A 17,119-nucleotide genomic window follows, 5' to 3' on the forward strand; every position below is an offset into this window, starting at 1 on the left:
GTAGTGTGGTTTGATGATGAGGTTTAGTGATCCATTGTTGCACAAGTGCTCTCTGCGACGACCCTGTGGCAGAAAGTGTTGCGCGCACACTAGGGCGCCATTCCAGTGGAAAATGTGCAGCCCTACACTACAGGGGTCCTGTGTTGGGTAAAGATGTTCCATAGTCAGCATCTGTTGGTACCTCCATTACAACTAGGACGTCTACATCCCTGCAGTGCAAGATAATATTTGCCCACGTGTTAGGTTATAACAAAAAGTCGGTTTGAATATTAAAAAACGAATAAACGTACATCAGCTTGCTCAAATCTTGCATCAGTGATGGTTGTTTACTGGTAAGTCTAAACCAGTATAAACCAAACAATGGTCAAGTGCAGCAGGTTTTTCTTTTTAAAAGTAACACGCTTTGTGGTGTGTATATATAATTGTCAGGTTGGCCATGTAAACACAAACAAAAAACATCTTAAACGTAAAGAGTTTCTTAGCCACGTACTACTTTTTGCACCTCATGCACACTATTGCACTTTTTAAAGTGATCTGAATCGTGGAACCCTAAATTGTCCTCGTATCTGAACCTACACTCAGTGTGCTGTTTATTCACAGAGCTGCATCTGTATGTTAATCTTTTCCACACGTTTAATCCTCTGGGTTGCAAAGTCGTGCGCAAACGCTGGCAATGACGCGCGCGCTTTAGTCATCGTCTGTACGCGTGCGAGAGTCGCCGCGCTTCCGTTTTCATTTTCGCTCTCACACCTATAGCGTGTACGTCACCCCGAAGACGGTATGTACCGATTTTCAATCTACTTCGATTCATTCTGTCCGTCGTTGCGTTATTCATAATAAAATGGCACGTTAATGTTTCAATCGTAACTGATGCGCATCGGTCCTGCTGGAGCTGAATCCCAAACAGAGTCTTATTAGATATGTAGTGCTCTTGAAAGTGTCTGCAAAACTGAAGCTCAGATCAAAAGTAAAGTGTAAACATATAGACGACACCAACTGTGAAGCGGCTTTGTTTTATTTTTAAATATTTTGACATGATCTAGTGGTTACTGTAGATATTATTTAATACAAGCTTATAATATAAATAGTGCACTTGTATAGGGAACATGTTCTCATTTGGAATTCAGCCCGAAGTTATGCTTCTTTAGGCTTCAACTTGTCTTTAGGGTTAAAGTATTTAATGGACAGATGATGTACTGAAAGACGTGTTTGAGGGGAAAATATCAAATGTAAATTAACTTCTGATGAAACTGTACAAACTTTGCGCACAAGACTCCAAATGCATTAGTTGCTTGGTTGGTTTGTTATATAAAAAAAAAATTGCTTGTACATAGTTATAATAGATTTCTATAATTATAATTAGGTACATTATTTTACTCACTTTTTTATACATTAATTTTATGTATTTATTTGTTCTTTATTTTGAAAACGTTTGAATAATTTGTACGTGAAATGGTTTACTCTAAGTAGATCTATAAAATTTAAATTTGCTATATTAATTAGACTTTATTTTAATAAGAGTAATTTAAGAGTAATTTTTTGCTCAGTTTTATTAAACAACTTTTTACCTTAAATGGATGCTACAGGTTTGTTTCTTTAGATTGTTTGTACTTTTTATTATAGCAAGAATAATAATATTTCCTGTTGTCATTCTGTGAGAAGAGCTAAAATCTTTTCCCGGGGTTGCCAGGTCTGCAGTCCAAATATGTTATAAATACCCGAAAACATCCTCAGAAATTTAGGGCAGTGGAAAAGCATGTACGCAAATAAATAAATAAATTCCTCTGTGGAAAAGAGTTCATTGTATCTTCATTATCTACTCTATATTCTTCCTTTCCTTGCATCAACATTGAATCACACATGCTTTCTCTCCTTCCACTTTCTTTGCATTTTTTTCTGTGGCTATTCCATGTGCTTTTACTTTATCATTTATTTAACCTCAAGGTAGCTGAGCAGCAACAGCACAAAGACCTTGGCAGGCTCTGCTCCTGAGAGCCATGAACAGGAATCTGAGGCAACACGGCAAAACTGGGCAGCTGGTTGTTTTCCAATCTTAGACTGTCCGGTTTTAGTCGAATTGCTTTGAATGTTTCATAACCTACACTTATACACTCTTGTACAGCAATATTTTATCAGCCCTTACATTTTCATGTTAATTAGCCTGCAAAAGTGGCACTTCAGGAACATCTGCATGTCTGAAACCACGCTGTTAATCAAATAGTGGATGAAAAGTGCCCAGAAGTGCCATGGGTTATAATTCCAGTGGTATGTAATGTGGTATGGCATGGCAGTTGGCTAAACATGAGAAATGATTGATGGATTACAGATCAATAGCATGTACTTGATTTAGAAGCCAGTCTACATTTTTCTGCCTCTTTTCTCTGACTCACACTAAGTTTAAGCTACTCTTAAAATAAAGGCAGTCAAGGGTCATTTGAAAAGCACTTAACATACATAAAATCAATTATGGATCATGTGTCCTTTTTATTCTGAATAGTGGTAACAGCACACATGCTTTCATTTACTTATTATTATTATTATTAATGAGAAATCAGTGACCGGGATGACGGAGATACTAACCGCTTTATCTCAGTGATACAAAACACTGACATTGGAGACTCCTTCCAGGGAACACCAACAGTACCACGCCATTACAATAGGCACGTATTAAACCATACTTCTGATTTGGCTTTCAGCTGGAAGTGGAACAGTCTGGTTGAAGAATTCAGCAGTGCTGTTGGAATAATACTGATATATTTAAGTGTTTATCTATTCCTAAATATTTTCTTATCCATCTGTTTATCTATCCCTAAGCTGTTTTCCTAGTTTTGCGATCGCAAAGACACATGATCAGACAGAAAACATTCATGGTGCCATTATGGGTTGTGGCGCTTCAGTATCCACAGAGAACCAAGGAAAGCCGTCAGAAATCCGTGAGTAGACATTTTTTAAGGTTTTTTTTTTTTAGACAGCACTTCAAGTAACGTTATATCTTTGCTCATGTACGTGTGAATCTTCATCATTGTCCTCTCTCTAGTGAACTCTCAAAGGAGCTCACGTGCACTTTTTTCCAAAAAACTTTTTGATCCTCCTCTAGCTCCTCATGCAGAGTTGATGGTCAAGCCTCCGAGCCCGATACTGGGTAAGCACTTGGCCTTCATTAGGTTATGTCTACTTTAATAGGAACACATACAGGTTTATGTAGTTATCCATTTAGTCGGTCATGCAGCAGATCAAGAGCTTCGGTTAATGTTCACATCAAACATCAGAATGTGGAAAAACTCTGATCTGTGATTGCGATTGTGGCGTGAATGATTGATGCCAGAGAGACTGTTTTGAGTGTTTCAAAAGGATATAGTAACTCATATAATCACTCATGACATGACTTATGACACCCTGATGTGCACTTCTGCTGTTCCAACTCAACATTTGATGTGTTTTTCTCCCCAGCACGGTTGTAAAGAGTAACTGATTTACAATTCTCCTCTGATCTCTCTCAACAAACTTTTTTAGCTTGCAGACCTGCTGCTTACTGGATGTTTTTTTTGCACCATTCTGTATAAACTACAGAAACTCTGTGTGAGATCAGCAGTTTCGTCTGCTACTGTACCAACACCCATGTTTCAGTTAATGTCAAAGAGATCAGACCTTTTCTTTTTTCTGATGTATGATGTGAATATAAACTGAAGCTCTTGGTCTGTATCTGTAGTGTATAAAGTTTGAAATGTAATGTATTGAATTAATACTACGGTGAATGTTGTGGTGGGGTATAACATGGAGCCCACCTTGACTTCCTCTGAGGTTAATAGAGGCTACGAAAATCGACCCATCGCATTTTTTTTTTTATCCCTTCCTGCACTCTCAGCAACTCTTTCAGCACATCTTTAATTAGCAGCCATGATGCCAGTCTCCAGAGGCTTTGCCTATTTTTAGCAGTACTACTGCACTCCAGCATGTTTTGAAAGATTTAAGTGGCCTTACATTAATTGATGTTGGTGTTTTTTATACTACATGTTACAATGATCTGAAAATAGGAACAGGGGCAGTGGCTCTGTTAGGGGCAGTGGTGGCTCAAGTGGTTAAGGCTCTGGGTTGTTGATCGGAGGATCGGGGTTCAAGGCTCAGCACAGCCAAGCTGCCACTGCTGGGCCCTTGATCAAGGCCCTCAACCCTCCCTGCTCCAGGGGCGCTGTATCATAGCTGCCCCTGCACTCTGACCCCAACCTTCTCAGTTGGGTTATGTGAAGAAAAGAATTCTACTATGCTGTAATGTACAGTATATCATATAGGAGTTCTGACCTAACGTTGTGCTAACACTGTGGTGCGACTGGTCTTTTAATATGGTCATGTGTCATGCCACTGCAATCCTTCATCAACTTTAGTTTGATTTCTTGTGAATAGTGGGTTACTTATCACTTGTGTTATTTTCTGTTATATAGTGATGAAAGCTGCCATACTGATCCAGCGCTGGTACCGGCGTTACATCGCACGGCTCGAGATCAGGAGACGTTACACGTGGAACATCTTCCAGTCCATAGAGTATGCAGGAGAACAAGACCAGCTGCAGGTAAGGGAAAAAACAACAATGCCATCTCAAATCATTTCTTAAGTTTATAGGTTTGTTTGGAAGAAAATGTATATAAAATCACTGTACAACCCAGTATAACAGTTTCTTCAATGGGACAGTTTTAAATTGTCATAAAACACTGCAGTTCTGTAACTTAAATGAATTTAATACCAAACCAATGATAATATGGCTTATTAAATAATCATTTCATAGAAGCTCCTTTTTTTTTTTCTAAAGCTTTCCAGTTTCTTCAGCTTCATGTTGGATAACTTCAAACAGCTCAGTGGGAACGGACCAGGTACTGAAATGCACTAAAAAAAACACACCTGTACGTTCATTTGTACGCACACCAACGCACCCTTGCTCATTCATGCATCCAGCCAATCACGTAGCAGCAGCATGAGGTGTAGAATCATACAGCTTCAGGTTTTGTTCATGTCAAAAAGAGCCTGGAGATTTTTTAAAGAACTGTGTGGAAAAACATCCAGAGAGATCAGAAGAGAACATACAGTATAGACTGGTCTAAGCTAACAGGAAGACTACAGTAACGTGTCAAACCTTCATGTGGACGGAACCGGAACAGCTGAAAACCACATTATGCTCCTTTTATGTGGTCTGGGATCAGGACCTCGAGACTACAGTGGGATGCTTTAAGAGCATTTTGAAAACTAGTGATGCTATGCTTGATGCTTCCTGTACTTCCATTGGAGAAGAAGTATTCCATATTTCATTCTCAGTAAAGTCTGTATAAAGAATTATCCCTCCTCCTGTAGACCAAACACATTTATGTTTATGTTCTGATCCAATATTCTCTCCAGATTCGATGGGTTAATAATAATCAGTGTTTGAGAAAGTAATCCACCTTTTTTCATGTTTGTTCCTTCCGCTATGGTTTTTCCCGTGTGCCTTCTCGCTCTCTGCTGATGACGTTTTGTCACTGCTGATGATGTGTGAGTGAAGTTGGCTGCAATAAATTGGGCCCAAGGTACATGAAATCTAGAGGGACTCGACTGTCACTGGTATACGGAAGCTGAGGCTGTAATGATATAAGGTCCAAGCCAGAAAGAAATCCACTCCAGGTTTGCTTTAGATCATTCTGAGTTTTTCAGTGGTGGCTGTGTTGGTGTTCTTGGCTCTACAACAGTAAAGGTGTTAAAAAAAAAAAAAACTGGTGTTAAAATCCAGATTTCACTCAGCTTTCAGGGAGCAATAGATTACAGCCAACAAATTTCCAGCAATTACAACATGGACTTTTCATGGATATGTAAGGAAGCTTTACAGGCTCCAGGAGCACTTTGCTTATATACAGTAGTTAATGCGTCCATTTTGGTCAAATCACTTTATACACTTTCACTGCAAACTTGTCAAACTTTTTTTAATTAATTCTGTTTATATCCTAACAGCGTGTTTGATCTTCTTTCATCCATCAACTCCTCTTTCTCACATTTCAGCCCCTAGCTTTCTATCCTTTCATATCAAACGAGCAGAGCCCCTTTTAACCATCATGCACCTATCCTAATGGTTTAAAACATTTACTATGGAGGGACACAGTTGCTTAGCAACACAAGGAGATACCACTTTGAGCTGTGCTGTTGTGCCAGAAATGCATCAAGCAGACAATTAACTCAAGCTTATCCAAAAAAAAAAAAAGGAACCACACACAAAGCCTACCAGATATCCAGGATGCTCTCCAGGCGATCAGAGAACGGACCCGAAATACTAGATGTTCGGAATCTGAACGATAATTATGTTGATGAAATAATTGGTGCGGGAAAAAATCTGACAGAAATACACAGCATTTTCTTCACCACAGAAACAAATGGCCTCATGCAATGATTCCAAGTTTTTATGAACTCAATTATGGAAAAAATTAACACCTTGGAATGCATACACATGTGCGCACACACATATTCACACCCAGAGGAAATGTATCATAGCCAGGTCTCTACTGACAGCCAGAGAACCCAGAGGAAATCATCTGACTCTCAGAAGTTTAACAGGATCACCATACTGTATAATTCAGCTCAAACCAGTGGCCATAATCCTCCATATTTGTTGGACACACTTGTGCTTACATAAGCAGCAAGATCAGCATGGATGTGAGCATTTCCTCCTGTAGGAACAGCTGTCCGTGATGTCTGGACCCTTTTTAGAATAAAATCAGGCCGACACAGTTGCACATTTACATGTTCACGAAGGGCACAATTGAGACAATAGCTCCAAATCTCAGTGCATAATTAGTGTAGCAGCCATTCAGACGTGTGTGTGTGTGTGTGTGTGTGTGTGTGTGTGTGTAATGGTCATGTTGCATCTCACTCTTACAGGCTGTTGCTCTGAGAAAACAATACCCAGGATTTTAGATCATTCAAATAGGACAATAGCTAGTATAACAATAGATTTATATTAGCACATCTGACAGGTAAAAACGGACTAGCAGGGCCAAGGCCTCTTTCTTTTTCAAAGGGAAAAAAAATAGATAAAAGTGATATCCAGACCGTGTTAATTGTTGTTACAAATGACTTATAATTTTATGGATTCAAGTGCAATAGCAACACAATCGTATGGAAAATTGGCAGTATGGTACAGTATGAAGCAGCAGAAGCTGGGGCTGATTTCATTCTTGCCCAGTCTGTAGCTTCACTAACTAGATATTGAGTGAACAATGAGATGGAGTGTAGCTCTCTACCTTTGGCTGAATCCCCTGACACCTTCTTGTTAAACATACTGCATTCTAGTGTGTCAAAATAGCGAGCTACCAGGTGTTTTTCTGTTATTGTGGTTGCTCTTAAAAATATATCCACAAAAAGCCATTTTAAAAAGTATTATTAAATGCTATTTCGTCCAGATCTGATCTCTCACCTGCTGGACCCTGCGCTAGACCCAGTAACAGAGGAACTCCGACACTACAAGTACGAGCAGATCGCTGTTCCTGAGTCGTACAGCGGCCCTCGCCTCTCCTTCCCCCTGAGCGTCACCGATACCAACACCCTGCTCAGTGCCTTCAAGGAGCAGCAGGTACAACACAATGCAGCTTTAGCCCCATGAGAGGTCCTGTCCTGAGTTTAGTAGCTCTTTTTTTATTTGTTTTCTTTTATTATTATAATGTCTTGTGTTGTATTTCTTCTCCCTAGATTCTCCATGCCAAATACGTGCTGCAGTTACTTCACGAGACGCAGAAGTTTCTAAAACAGATGCCAAACGTCATTTACCTGTCGTCGTCCTACGCCAAGGAAATCACCATCTGCGGTAAGTTCAAACCTCGCCCTCATTCGGCGTGTGTTCTGTGCTTTCCAGGTTCCATGCTAACGATTTGAAGCCACTGTACTCTGAGCCCAGTTTCCTCGTTATGAACGCGGGCACGTGCAAAAGTGTCTCCCAAATGAAGTGTGTATTTACGCAGCACTTTCCTAAGCACTTTGCACCTTAATGGCCTCCTTTATTGCAAGCATTTCGACATGAAAACTTTGCATTTGATTTCTGTAAACATGAACCGTTTTTTATATACATATATTCCTCTCTCTCTCTCTTCACATTAACGCTCAGAACTAAATGCTTATTCAGATATGAATGAACCGCGTTCGGATGCTAATAAGTGGTTTATTATGAGCATGTAATGTCTTTGCTGCTTCTGCAAATCTACTGCTGTTTCCTTGCACAAACTTGCTGTAGTACTGACTATCATCAAATCAGACAAAAATGTCAAGAACTCTGATAGACAGAATGTGACAGAAATGATGAGACCTCAAACTGCAGCATGATTCATTTATTTTGTTTGTCATTATGTCAGGGTTTATTATTTTACATCTCTCCGAAAAGCATGTAAAATCCTCTGCATTTTCACTGCAGGTGACCTACATGGAAGACTAGACGACTTGCTCCTGATATTCTATAAGGTAATAATTTTGGTTGCGTCTGTGTGTTTAATCCCCCTAACATTCATAATCCCACCTATTTGTACTCATCCAATCCTTATTGTGCGATTGCTATTAGCGCCCTCTACTGATCCATGTATGTATAATAAGTTATGTATCATAAGTTGTTTATCCGATAATGTTTTCACTTTACACAATCATCATCCTTAAACGAAGAGAGTTTACTCTTTTCATGAGCTGCTTAACATTTTAGGTGTTAATGTTAGGCTGGAGGTTTTATTTAGTTCTGGTCATAAGCAATAATTCGAATTTTTCATTTATTTATGTACCACACATTGTACCTTTTTTTTTTCCAGTTTATAGTCATGTTTAGTCCCCAAAACAATTTCATGATATCATTTAAGATAGTAGCTCCAAGCTGTGCCCCCACCACCACCACCACCAACCTACCGCTTATTAAAACCTTCATCATTTTTTTAAATTGAGAATTCAACAGCACTGTGATATAAATATAAACAAATGTATACTCAAAATAGAATAACTATTACAACTCGTATATTAATGAGTAATACAACTCATTCATTCATTCATTTTCTACCGCTTATCCGAACTTCTCAGTTCAGGCGTCATCGGGCATCAACGCAGGATACACCCTGGATGGAGTGCCAACCCAGCGCAGGGCACACACACTCTCATTCACTCACACACTCGCACACTACAGACAATTTTCCAGAGATGCCAATCAACCTACTATGCATGTCTTTGGACTGGGGGAGGAAACCGGAGTACCCGGAGGAAACCCCCGAGGCACGGGGAGAACATGCAAACTCCACACACACACAAGGTGGAGGCGGGAATCGAACCCCCAACCCTGGAGGTGTGAGGCGAACGTGCTAACCACTAAGCCACTGTGCCCCACCTACTAATACAACTGCACATGGATATTGATTACATTGGAGCATTTTCACCAAGTTACAACCAGCTGATAATGTATATAAAGCTTCTAATATTATATAGCAAGCATCACATGCTCCCTGAAAGCAGTGGAAATCTCAGTTCCTCTAGAACCCTTTGCTCAGTTTCACCTACCAGTTTAGCCCTTTTGTACATTATTATTTTTTTCAGTACAGTACATACTGTATATATTGAAATTTGAGCACTCTTGGTATGTCCGTATTGTTCCTTAAAATCTTATAATATTCTGCTCTTTTTTCTCTTTCTAGAATGGTCTGCCATCTGCTGAGAACCCCTACGTCTTCAATGGGGACTTTGTGGACCGTGGAAAGAAGTCCATGGAAATTATCATCATCCTATTCGCCTTTCTGCTTCTCTATCCAGATCACATGCACCTCAACCGAGGCAACCACGAGGATCACATCATGAACCTGCGGTAGAAGAACAACCTCATTTCCTAAGTCCTATTCATCATATTGACAATTATGTGCTGTTTAAAACATTTCAAGGCCACACCTATTTGTCCTCTTTCAGATACGGCTTTACAAAAGAGGTGATGCAGAAGTACAAGGTCATTTCTTTTTCTATTCACTTTATTTTATTTAGTTACTCAAGTTCCATCCAGTGGAATTATTTTGGTTTGAATTTGTCTTCAGACCCACGGAAGAGAAATCCTCCAGCTCCTTCAAGACGTCTTCAGCCTGCTCCCAATTGCGACGATCATCGATAACAAAGTCCTCATTGTTCATGGCGGCATCTCAGATGAAACCGACTTGGACTTTCTGAGCTCTGTCGAAAGACACAAGGTGAGTCGAAGTCCTGAGAATGTAAATTATCAATTAATAATTTTTTTATGATAACTGTGCCATTTAGCCCTTGTACAATAAACCCCTTATTATCATTTTTATTATTGAGCACTGAAGCAATACGCAGGAGTCTTTGTATCTCCATTTCCAGAACCTTCCATTTCACCCTTCAGAGCCACCATGATGTCCAGGTGTTTAAACATGGTGGTCCTGAGGGATGAAATGGAGATACAAAGACTCCGGTTAGTATAACATTACTGTTTTGTGTAAAATTTGATACAGACATCTTTATCTTTACATTGAATATTGTTTTACACTCTTACATTAAAACCCTGCTCTCTTTAGGTCAAGTCAGCTTTGCGGCTGCCCAAGTGTAGTTTGGACCACTTGCGTGTTTGCAGTGACGAGGGGAAGCGCAAGAGGAAGAGCCGCCTCACCTGGCAGAGCAGCAGCTCTTCGTCGTCGTCCTCCTCCTCAGTGTGCTCACCCCGACGATCGTGGCGTGCTCCCCCATCACCCAAACTCCCTAGCCCTGCTGACATACTCCAAGTTCCTTTCCTCGACTCTATAGTGTCCCTCGCTCTGCCTGAGGCACCCAGAGAAGAGATGGAATGGAAGCAGGTAAGTCATGTTATCGAAGTGTAAACATCTATAAATATAAATACTACAGAAGAAATTTCAGTCATTTCTGATGCTGTAGATTGTGGATGTGTTGTGGAGCGACCCAAAGAACCAGAACGGATGCAGTCCGAACTCGTTCCGTGGAGGAGGATGCTACTTCGGGCCTGATGTCACAAGGCGGCTCCTTGAGAAGCACGGCATGTGCTTACTTATTCGATCACATGAATGCAAGCAGGAGGGCTATGAGCTCTGTCATGATGGACAGGTCAGATGCTTAAGGCAGTAGATCGATACTGTATAACAAATGCAAACTGTTTTGGGGTATATCGTGGTATGTTTGTTTTATTTGTGAATATAGCATATATGCTGAAATAGCAAACAAGATTTATGATCTCAGATTTGTTTTCATTATTTGGTACAAAAATCAAGAAACAGTCCTGGACATATTTGTTTACAATAATGATTTTTTTTTCTAAAGGTAATCACTATTTTCTCGGCATCCAACTACTACGAGGAGGGCAGTAATCGTGGTGCATACATAAAGCTGGGTCCCGATCTGATCCCACGTTTCTTCCAGTATCAAGTGAGCCGTAGCACCAGGAAGCTGACTTTGCAACAGAGGTATATTCTGGGTGGTTGCGTCCAACTGACCACTAAAGTACATTAGCTTATGAACCATTTTGTGGGTTTGTGGCTAGACTCTACCCTCCTGTTTATAATGGCACATACAGTACCAAACCTCAACTTTAGTGTTGACTCTACTACACCACAATATGAGCAGTCATAAGATTAAGACTCAGCTTGTTATGAATGTATACTGTCACCTTCATAATGGATTTAATTTCTACTCTCGCATTCACTACAACCTTATGTTTGTTTACATTACATTAGAGCACATTAGTATTAGTGCTAATAGTGACCTGAGGGAAGGGGAGTCTATTCCCCCAAGAACTGCTTCATGGTCTGGAGAGCTTTTAATCCAGTTACCAATAACAGTCCATGCTGGTGCTATCAATCCAGGCATTGCTTATCTTCACTGATGGCTGCATCCAGGAATCTTGAGTCTTAATTTTTCATGAAAGCACATCATAGGAATGTAGCTTATAAGTAGATTTGAGTCAACAAAGATCCGGGATGCCGTTGTACCACCTGTCAACATCAGTGCTCCTCCTCTGTGTCCAGTTTTGAGAGGTCTTGGTTGAATTTCATCTACAAATTCATCACTACAATGGCGACGTTTATTCTGGTTCTAACCCTCTGTAATACTCCATTCCAGACAGCAGGTGGCCACCTTGTTTTTTTGTTTTTTTTTACACTTTGCATGGGCGAGTACACCAAGTGTGCATTTTCCATCAGAAAGCGTATTGCTTGAGATTTTAGAGCATAGTTCGGCAAAGTTATCTTTTGCATCCTGTATGCATTACTCTGATCCGGTTGCTCATTTACTGCTGAGTTGTCAGCCATTTACTGTAAGTCTTTTCTGTTTAAGGAGCTTTCTCATCTCACCTACAGCAGGACCACTTGAACTATGTGACATTTGTCTTTCGGTCTTAGTCTTCTTTGTAAAGGCACAAATGTTTCCTTGAACTTCTGAGTAAGTTCCGTCACGACGTTTCCGTATCAATATTGCTGGTGGGATTTTCATCTGCTATGGCAAGATCATACAATATCATAGGAACAATTCAGTCCATATAAATTAAGCTTAAGATTTCTCATGCATGCAGTATAACATCCACCCAAATCTTGCTTGCAATCTTTTATTTAATTCACTTTTTCACTTGTTGATTTGATTTGTCCTACGGGGTCTGAAGTGTTTCATTACAGGATAAGTGACAGATGACTTTCCTCTGTTATGTATCCTGTAGTCTATGCTAAATAGGTTAGATTTTACAAAAGAAAGAAATTGATGGAAATGTACTTGGCCGAAAGCCTCTAGTACAGACTTGTGTAATGTCCTTAGGAATATATTAGCTGCCATCATTCAGCTCAAGCTGCAGCACACACACACATGGAGTTTGCCAAAAAAGTGCCTGGAGGCCGTAAGAAACAATATTCTGTTGTCTCACCGACCAACACTTTAACCTTAATGTGAAGTCATACAGTCAATTATATTCCCAAAGTGAAGCATAGTGGTGGCAGCATCACACTGTAGTGGCAGAAGCTGGAGACTTGTCAAGATCTAAGGAAAGATTAGATCAAACTACAGATAGACTGATCCCCAATAGGACTTTCTTGATCCATAAGGAATGCTTGAATTTACTGGCTAAAGTGTCTGGTAGCTCTGGAAACTGTATGCACCTGAACATTATATGTGTCGTCACAGCTGGGAAGTTCAGTAAAAGGTGGGGGCCCAAAGGGGCATCCTAATAAACCCGTTTTATAGATTATAGACATATTGGTTGTCACTAACCAGCTTCTACTGCTTCTATCCAAAAATAGCACTGCTTATAAAAATAAAATAATTGTCTGATCATTTGTGTAATTGAGATTTTATTTTTTCAGTATTTAATGCATTTACAAATGTTGTGCAGTGTCAGTTTCAGGTGTGGATATTTCTAATTTGAATGTTTGTTCATTTTAGAGTCAGTGTGGCTGAAAGCTCAGCTCTAAAGGCTCTGCAAGAGAAGCTGTTTGCCCATCGCTCTGAACTCATGACTGCCTTTCAGCAATACGATATCTACAAGACAGGTACGATAAAAGAATTGAACTCTGCTTATAAATAACTGCACTTCTTTCCCTTCTATCCTATCCTTTTCCTCTTAATTCCTTTTCTGCTCATTTACAGGCAGGATCTCCACCAATGAATGGGCTCAAGTAGTGGAATCAATCCTGAGGTTGGATCTTCCGTGGCGTACTTTAAGACCACGACTTGTGCGTCTGGCCTCTGACGGCAGTGTAGAATACGAGTCATGCTTTGAAAACATTGGCCCAGGGCAACCTATGCCACAGGTATCAGATCCTGTTGAATCATTTGTTTTGTTCAAATCAAGGAATAAAAAAATGAATGTATTTTCCAATGATATGATTGTACCACATTGTCCTGTGAGACAAATAAGTGTGTTTATTCTCTGCTCACAAAATACTTCTTAAACAGTATTAAAGTTTCAATTATTAAGTATTTTTTTCTGGACTGCTTTCTGGAAGCATCAGCGTTGGTTACAGTTGTAAATGACCTACTGTTTGTATGAGACTGTGGCTATTTATGGAATTTGACCTACTGACATTCTGTTTTATACTGTAATTATACAAGCAGCAGGTCATTGATGACATTAACCACACTATAACTTTATAGACCAAAAATTCTAGTAATTTGAACAAGCTTCATATGTGTGGCCTAGTTAGACTTTCATTGTTGGTTCATTAACAGAACTAATGCTTGTTTTAGGGGGGCACGGTGGCTTAGTGGGTAGCAGGTTTGCCTCACACCTCCAGGGTTGGGGGTTCGATTCCCGCCTCTGCCTTGTGTGTGTGGAGTTTGCATGTTCTCCCTGTGCCTCGGGGGTTTCCTCCGGGTACTCCGGTTTCCTCCCCCGGTCCAAAGACATGCATGGTAGGTTGATTGGCATCTCTGGAAAATTGTCCGTAGTGTGTGAGTGAATGAGTGTGTGTGTGCCCTGCGATGGGTTGGCACTCCGTCCAGGGTGTATCCTGCCTTGATGCCCAAAGACGCCTGAGATAGGCACAGGCTCCCCATGACCCGAGAAGTTTAGATAAGCGGTAGAAAATGAATGAATGAATGAATGCTTGTTTTATTTTGTTTTTTTCTCCCCCAACTTACAGGTTGCCCCAAACTTAGCAGAAACTTTATACAGATATCGAACTGACCTTGAGATCATCTTCAATATCATCGACAAGGACCATTCTGGCAAGTATCACATTTGTAATGATGCTAATGGACAGTGAAATTGCTACAGTTTATAGTTTTACAGTTTATAAATGATCACTTATTTTTGTTAGGTTTAGGCCTTTCTTTTTTTTTTTTACCTGGTTTGGTTCACCCACCTTAGTGATTATTGATCATTTATAGGTAACTTTTGCTCCTCACCTTTTTGCAGGTCAGATATCCATTGAGGAATTCCGCCACACGTGGAAACTCTTTAGCTCACACTTGAGTGTGGATGTGGACGACCGAGCCATCGAAGACATGGCACGCAGCATCGATTTCAACAAGGACGGCAGTATCGATTTCAACGAGTTCCTCGAGGCTTTCCGAGTCGTACATAAGCTGGACATGAAGGAGCAACAACAAGGCTGACACACACACACACATACTAAGACAACACACTGAAATAAAACACTGTTAATCAATAGTGCAGATATTAATTCATATGAAAGTTAACAATACAGATGTGACCCTAAGCCTATAACACTGCATTGTGGAGCTACTGTGTTTGATTCAGTGATATTTAGTGGATATTAATAAAGGACTTTATACTCCTATAATCGCCAACATTTTAAGGTCATTATGACTGATGTAAACTGTTCATCGCCTTTAAAAATAATTTTAAACAAATTCTAATAAACGTGCATCTAAAACCTAAACAAGGCATGAAACTAATCGATACCTGAAGAATAATTTGACGCATGTAAGATTTAAGAGAGATGATAAATCAGTGCAGATTTTCTGTGTGTTTTCATTGTTAAGTTTTTAAGTTTATTTGTACTTTGCCTGGACGTTTGTTCAGTATCGATATTGGTATTGATAACACTTTTTTTAAAAAAATTAAGTCGATTTTTTTATTTATATTAGGGTTTTATAAAGTTTTTTACATTGCGTCAGTCATTGGAAAAAAAAGACTTGGCTGTGAGGGAATAGCACTTGATTAAGTTCATTTTAGGAACTAATTTGGTCTGAAAAACAAAATTAAAATGAAGAAAATCTTCACTAAAATGTTAAGAATATTTATTCTAAGCTGTGCAAAATGTTTACTAGTAATAAATGTAGCAAAGGTTTACAATATTTTCAGAAAAACATGGTTTTGGTGTCAATTAGGAATTTTACATGCAATAATATCGAACACTATTTATCTACAATGAATTTATTAACCTCTACACGTACTTCAGAAATTTCAGGTTGCTATGATTAACTTTGCATGAAAAGAATGCAGTCAATTCAGTATTCCACACAACAGGCATCTTAAAAGACTGAAATATACAATTGTATCTAACTGGGAATGTAATTTAGCTTTAAGTAAAATTACCGATTTTTTTTTTTTTTTTAAGAAATAATGTATATGTGGTTATTAACTTAGTTTTAGTTTTCTCTGTAAGCTTTTAACAAAATGTTTAAGAAAATGAAAAATATTTTAGTCTAGCTGTGTGACTGTATATAGTAGTAGTAAGCAAAGTTTAGAGAAATTTAAATAAAAAAATGTTTTTCATCAGCTGTGCAAGCAAATTGCTTTGACATTATAAATGAATTACTGATGTACGCTGGATTATAAACTGTATTGATGGTGTATGAGAAACACACAGAGCCCCAGTTTGACCTGTTTTTACTGCCTGGGTGTCCAGGAGACTGTTTTTTGAATGAAGAGCCATTCACATTCCACAACAGAGAACATGAACACACTTTAAGACGTCTCAAAGGGGCACGAGATTGTTTCTTCCCCTACAGTAATGTTTATCTCTGTAGAACACAGCGCCAATAGCTCCTTACATACACCTTTTTACCAGCTTCAAGAAGATTTATATTTGCCCCCCCAAAATAAAGCCCCAGGTGCTTTACTAAAATAAAGCCCCAGGTGCTAACTGGAAGCCAGCATTACCTGGTATATATTTGAAGTATTGTTTAGTCAATGTAAAGCATTTTGGGGTGTATCTTTATGGGTGTACTTTCCTCCAAAAAAAAAAACCGTGAAGCATATTAATTCTTCCATCCTGCATTGTCAGCTTTCTGTAGCAAGAGGTGTGTCTATGAAGTCTGAAGCTGTGGTTACTGTCTCGTACCCTCCCCTACACTGCCATTCCATCCCTGCTAGCTACACAACATTCCTCCTGTTAGTCTGAAAGCTAGGAATACCAGAACGCCACACTGGATATCTATGGAGACTCTTGGAGTGACACTGCTACGTGCATTGCTTACTCTGAATTGGGCCTTTGCTTCAGGTATGAGGGGGTTTAATGGGTACTGTATATGGCCAAAAGGCTCTATAGTCAAGATATATGCCTGTTTTGTTATTAGAATAAACTGTGGGTTTATTTACACAGTCCTTGTACTCCATTTTGACATCAAATATTTTGGAATTTTTTATTCTTTAATTCTGTTTTCATCTATTTGGTTCTTTTTAGCGTTTTGG

At 39.4% G+C, this 17,119-nt stretch overlaps 2 protein-coding genes across 3 annotated transcripts in view; both read left to right on the forward strand.

Annotated features, from left to right (window-relative positions):
- Positions 1-16,204, forward strand: ppef1 (protein phosphatase, EF-hand calcium binding domain 1). 2 transcript variants are annotated; one of them, XM_047817005.1, is made up of 18 exons: positions 1-778; positions 2,815-2,933; positions 3,038-3,142; positions 4,440-4,567; positions 4,805-4,865; positions 7,413-7,582; positions 7,699-7,813; positions 8,414-8,460; positions 9,663-9,829; positions 9,928-9,964; positions 10,050-10,199; positions 10,545-10,820; positions 10,900-11,085; positions 11,299-11,441; positions 13,402-13,508; positions 13,606-13,769; positions 14,601-14,685; positions 14,876-16,204. In XM_047817005.1, exons 2-18 carry the CDS (start codon positions 2,879-2,881, stop codon positions 15,073-15,075), a joined length of 2,196 nt encoding a protein of 731 aa, XP_047672961.1. In that variant the 5' UTR covers positions 1-778; positions 2,815-2,878; the 3' UTR covers positions 15,076-16,204. The 2 variants fall into 2 exon arrangements, with proteins under 2 accessions (XP_047672961.1, XP_027024364.1); XM_027168563.2 differs by having other exon boundaries at positions 3,098-3,142.
- The window catches only part of si:dkey-163f14.6, an 8,522-nt gene continuing 7,602 nt past the window's right edge, over positions 16,200-17,119 (forward strand). Inside the window, exon 1 of the mRNA XM_047822477.1 lies at positions 16,200-16,928. Coding sequence (XP_047678433.1) covers positions 16,865-16,928 — 64 coding nt within the window. The 5' untranslated portion in view covers positions 16,200-16,864. The remainder of the gene's footprint in view (positions 16,929-17,119) is intronic.

This window comes from Tachysurus fulvidraco, chromosome 1 (genome assembly GCF_022655615.1).
Source record: "Tachysurus fulvidraco isolate hzauxx_2018 chromosome 1, HZAU_PFXX_2.0, whole genome shotgun sequence".
NCBI classification, from domain to species: Eukaryota; Metazoa; Chordata; class Actinopteri; order Siluriformes; family Bagridae; genus Tachysurus; species Tachysurus fulvidraco.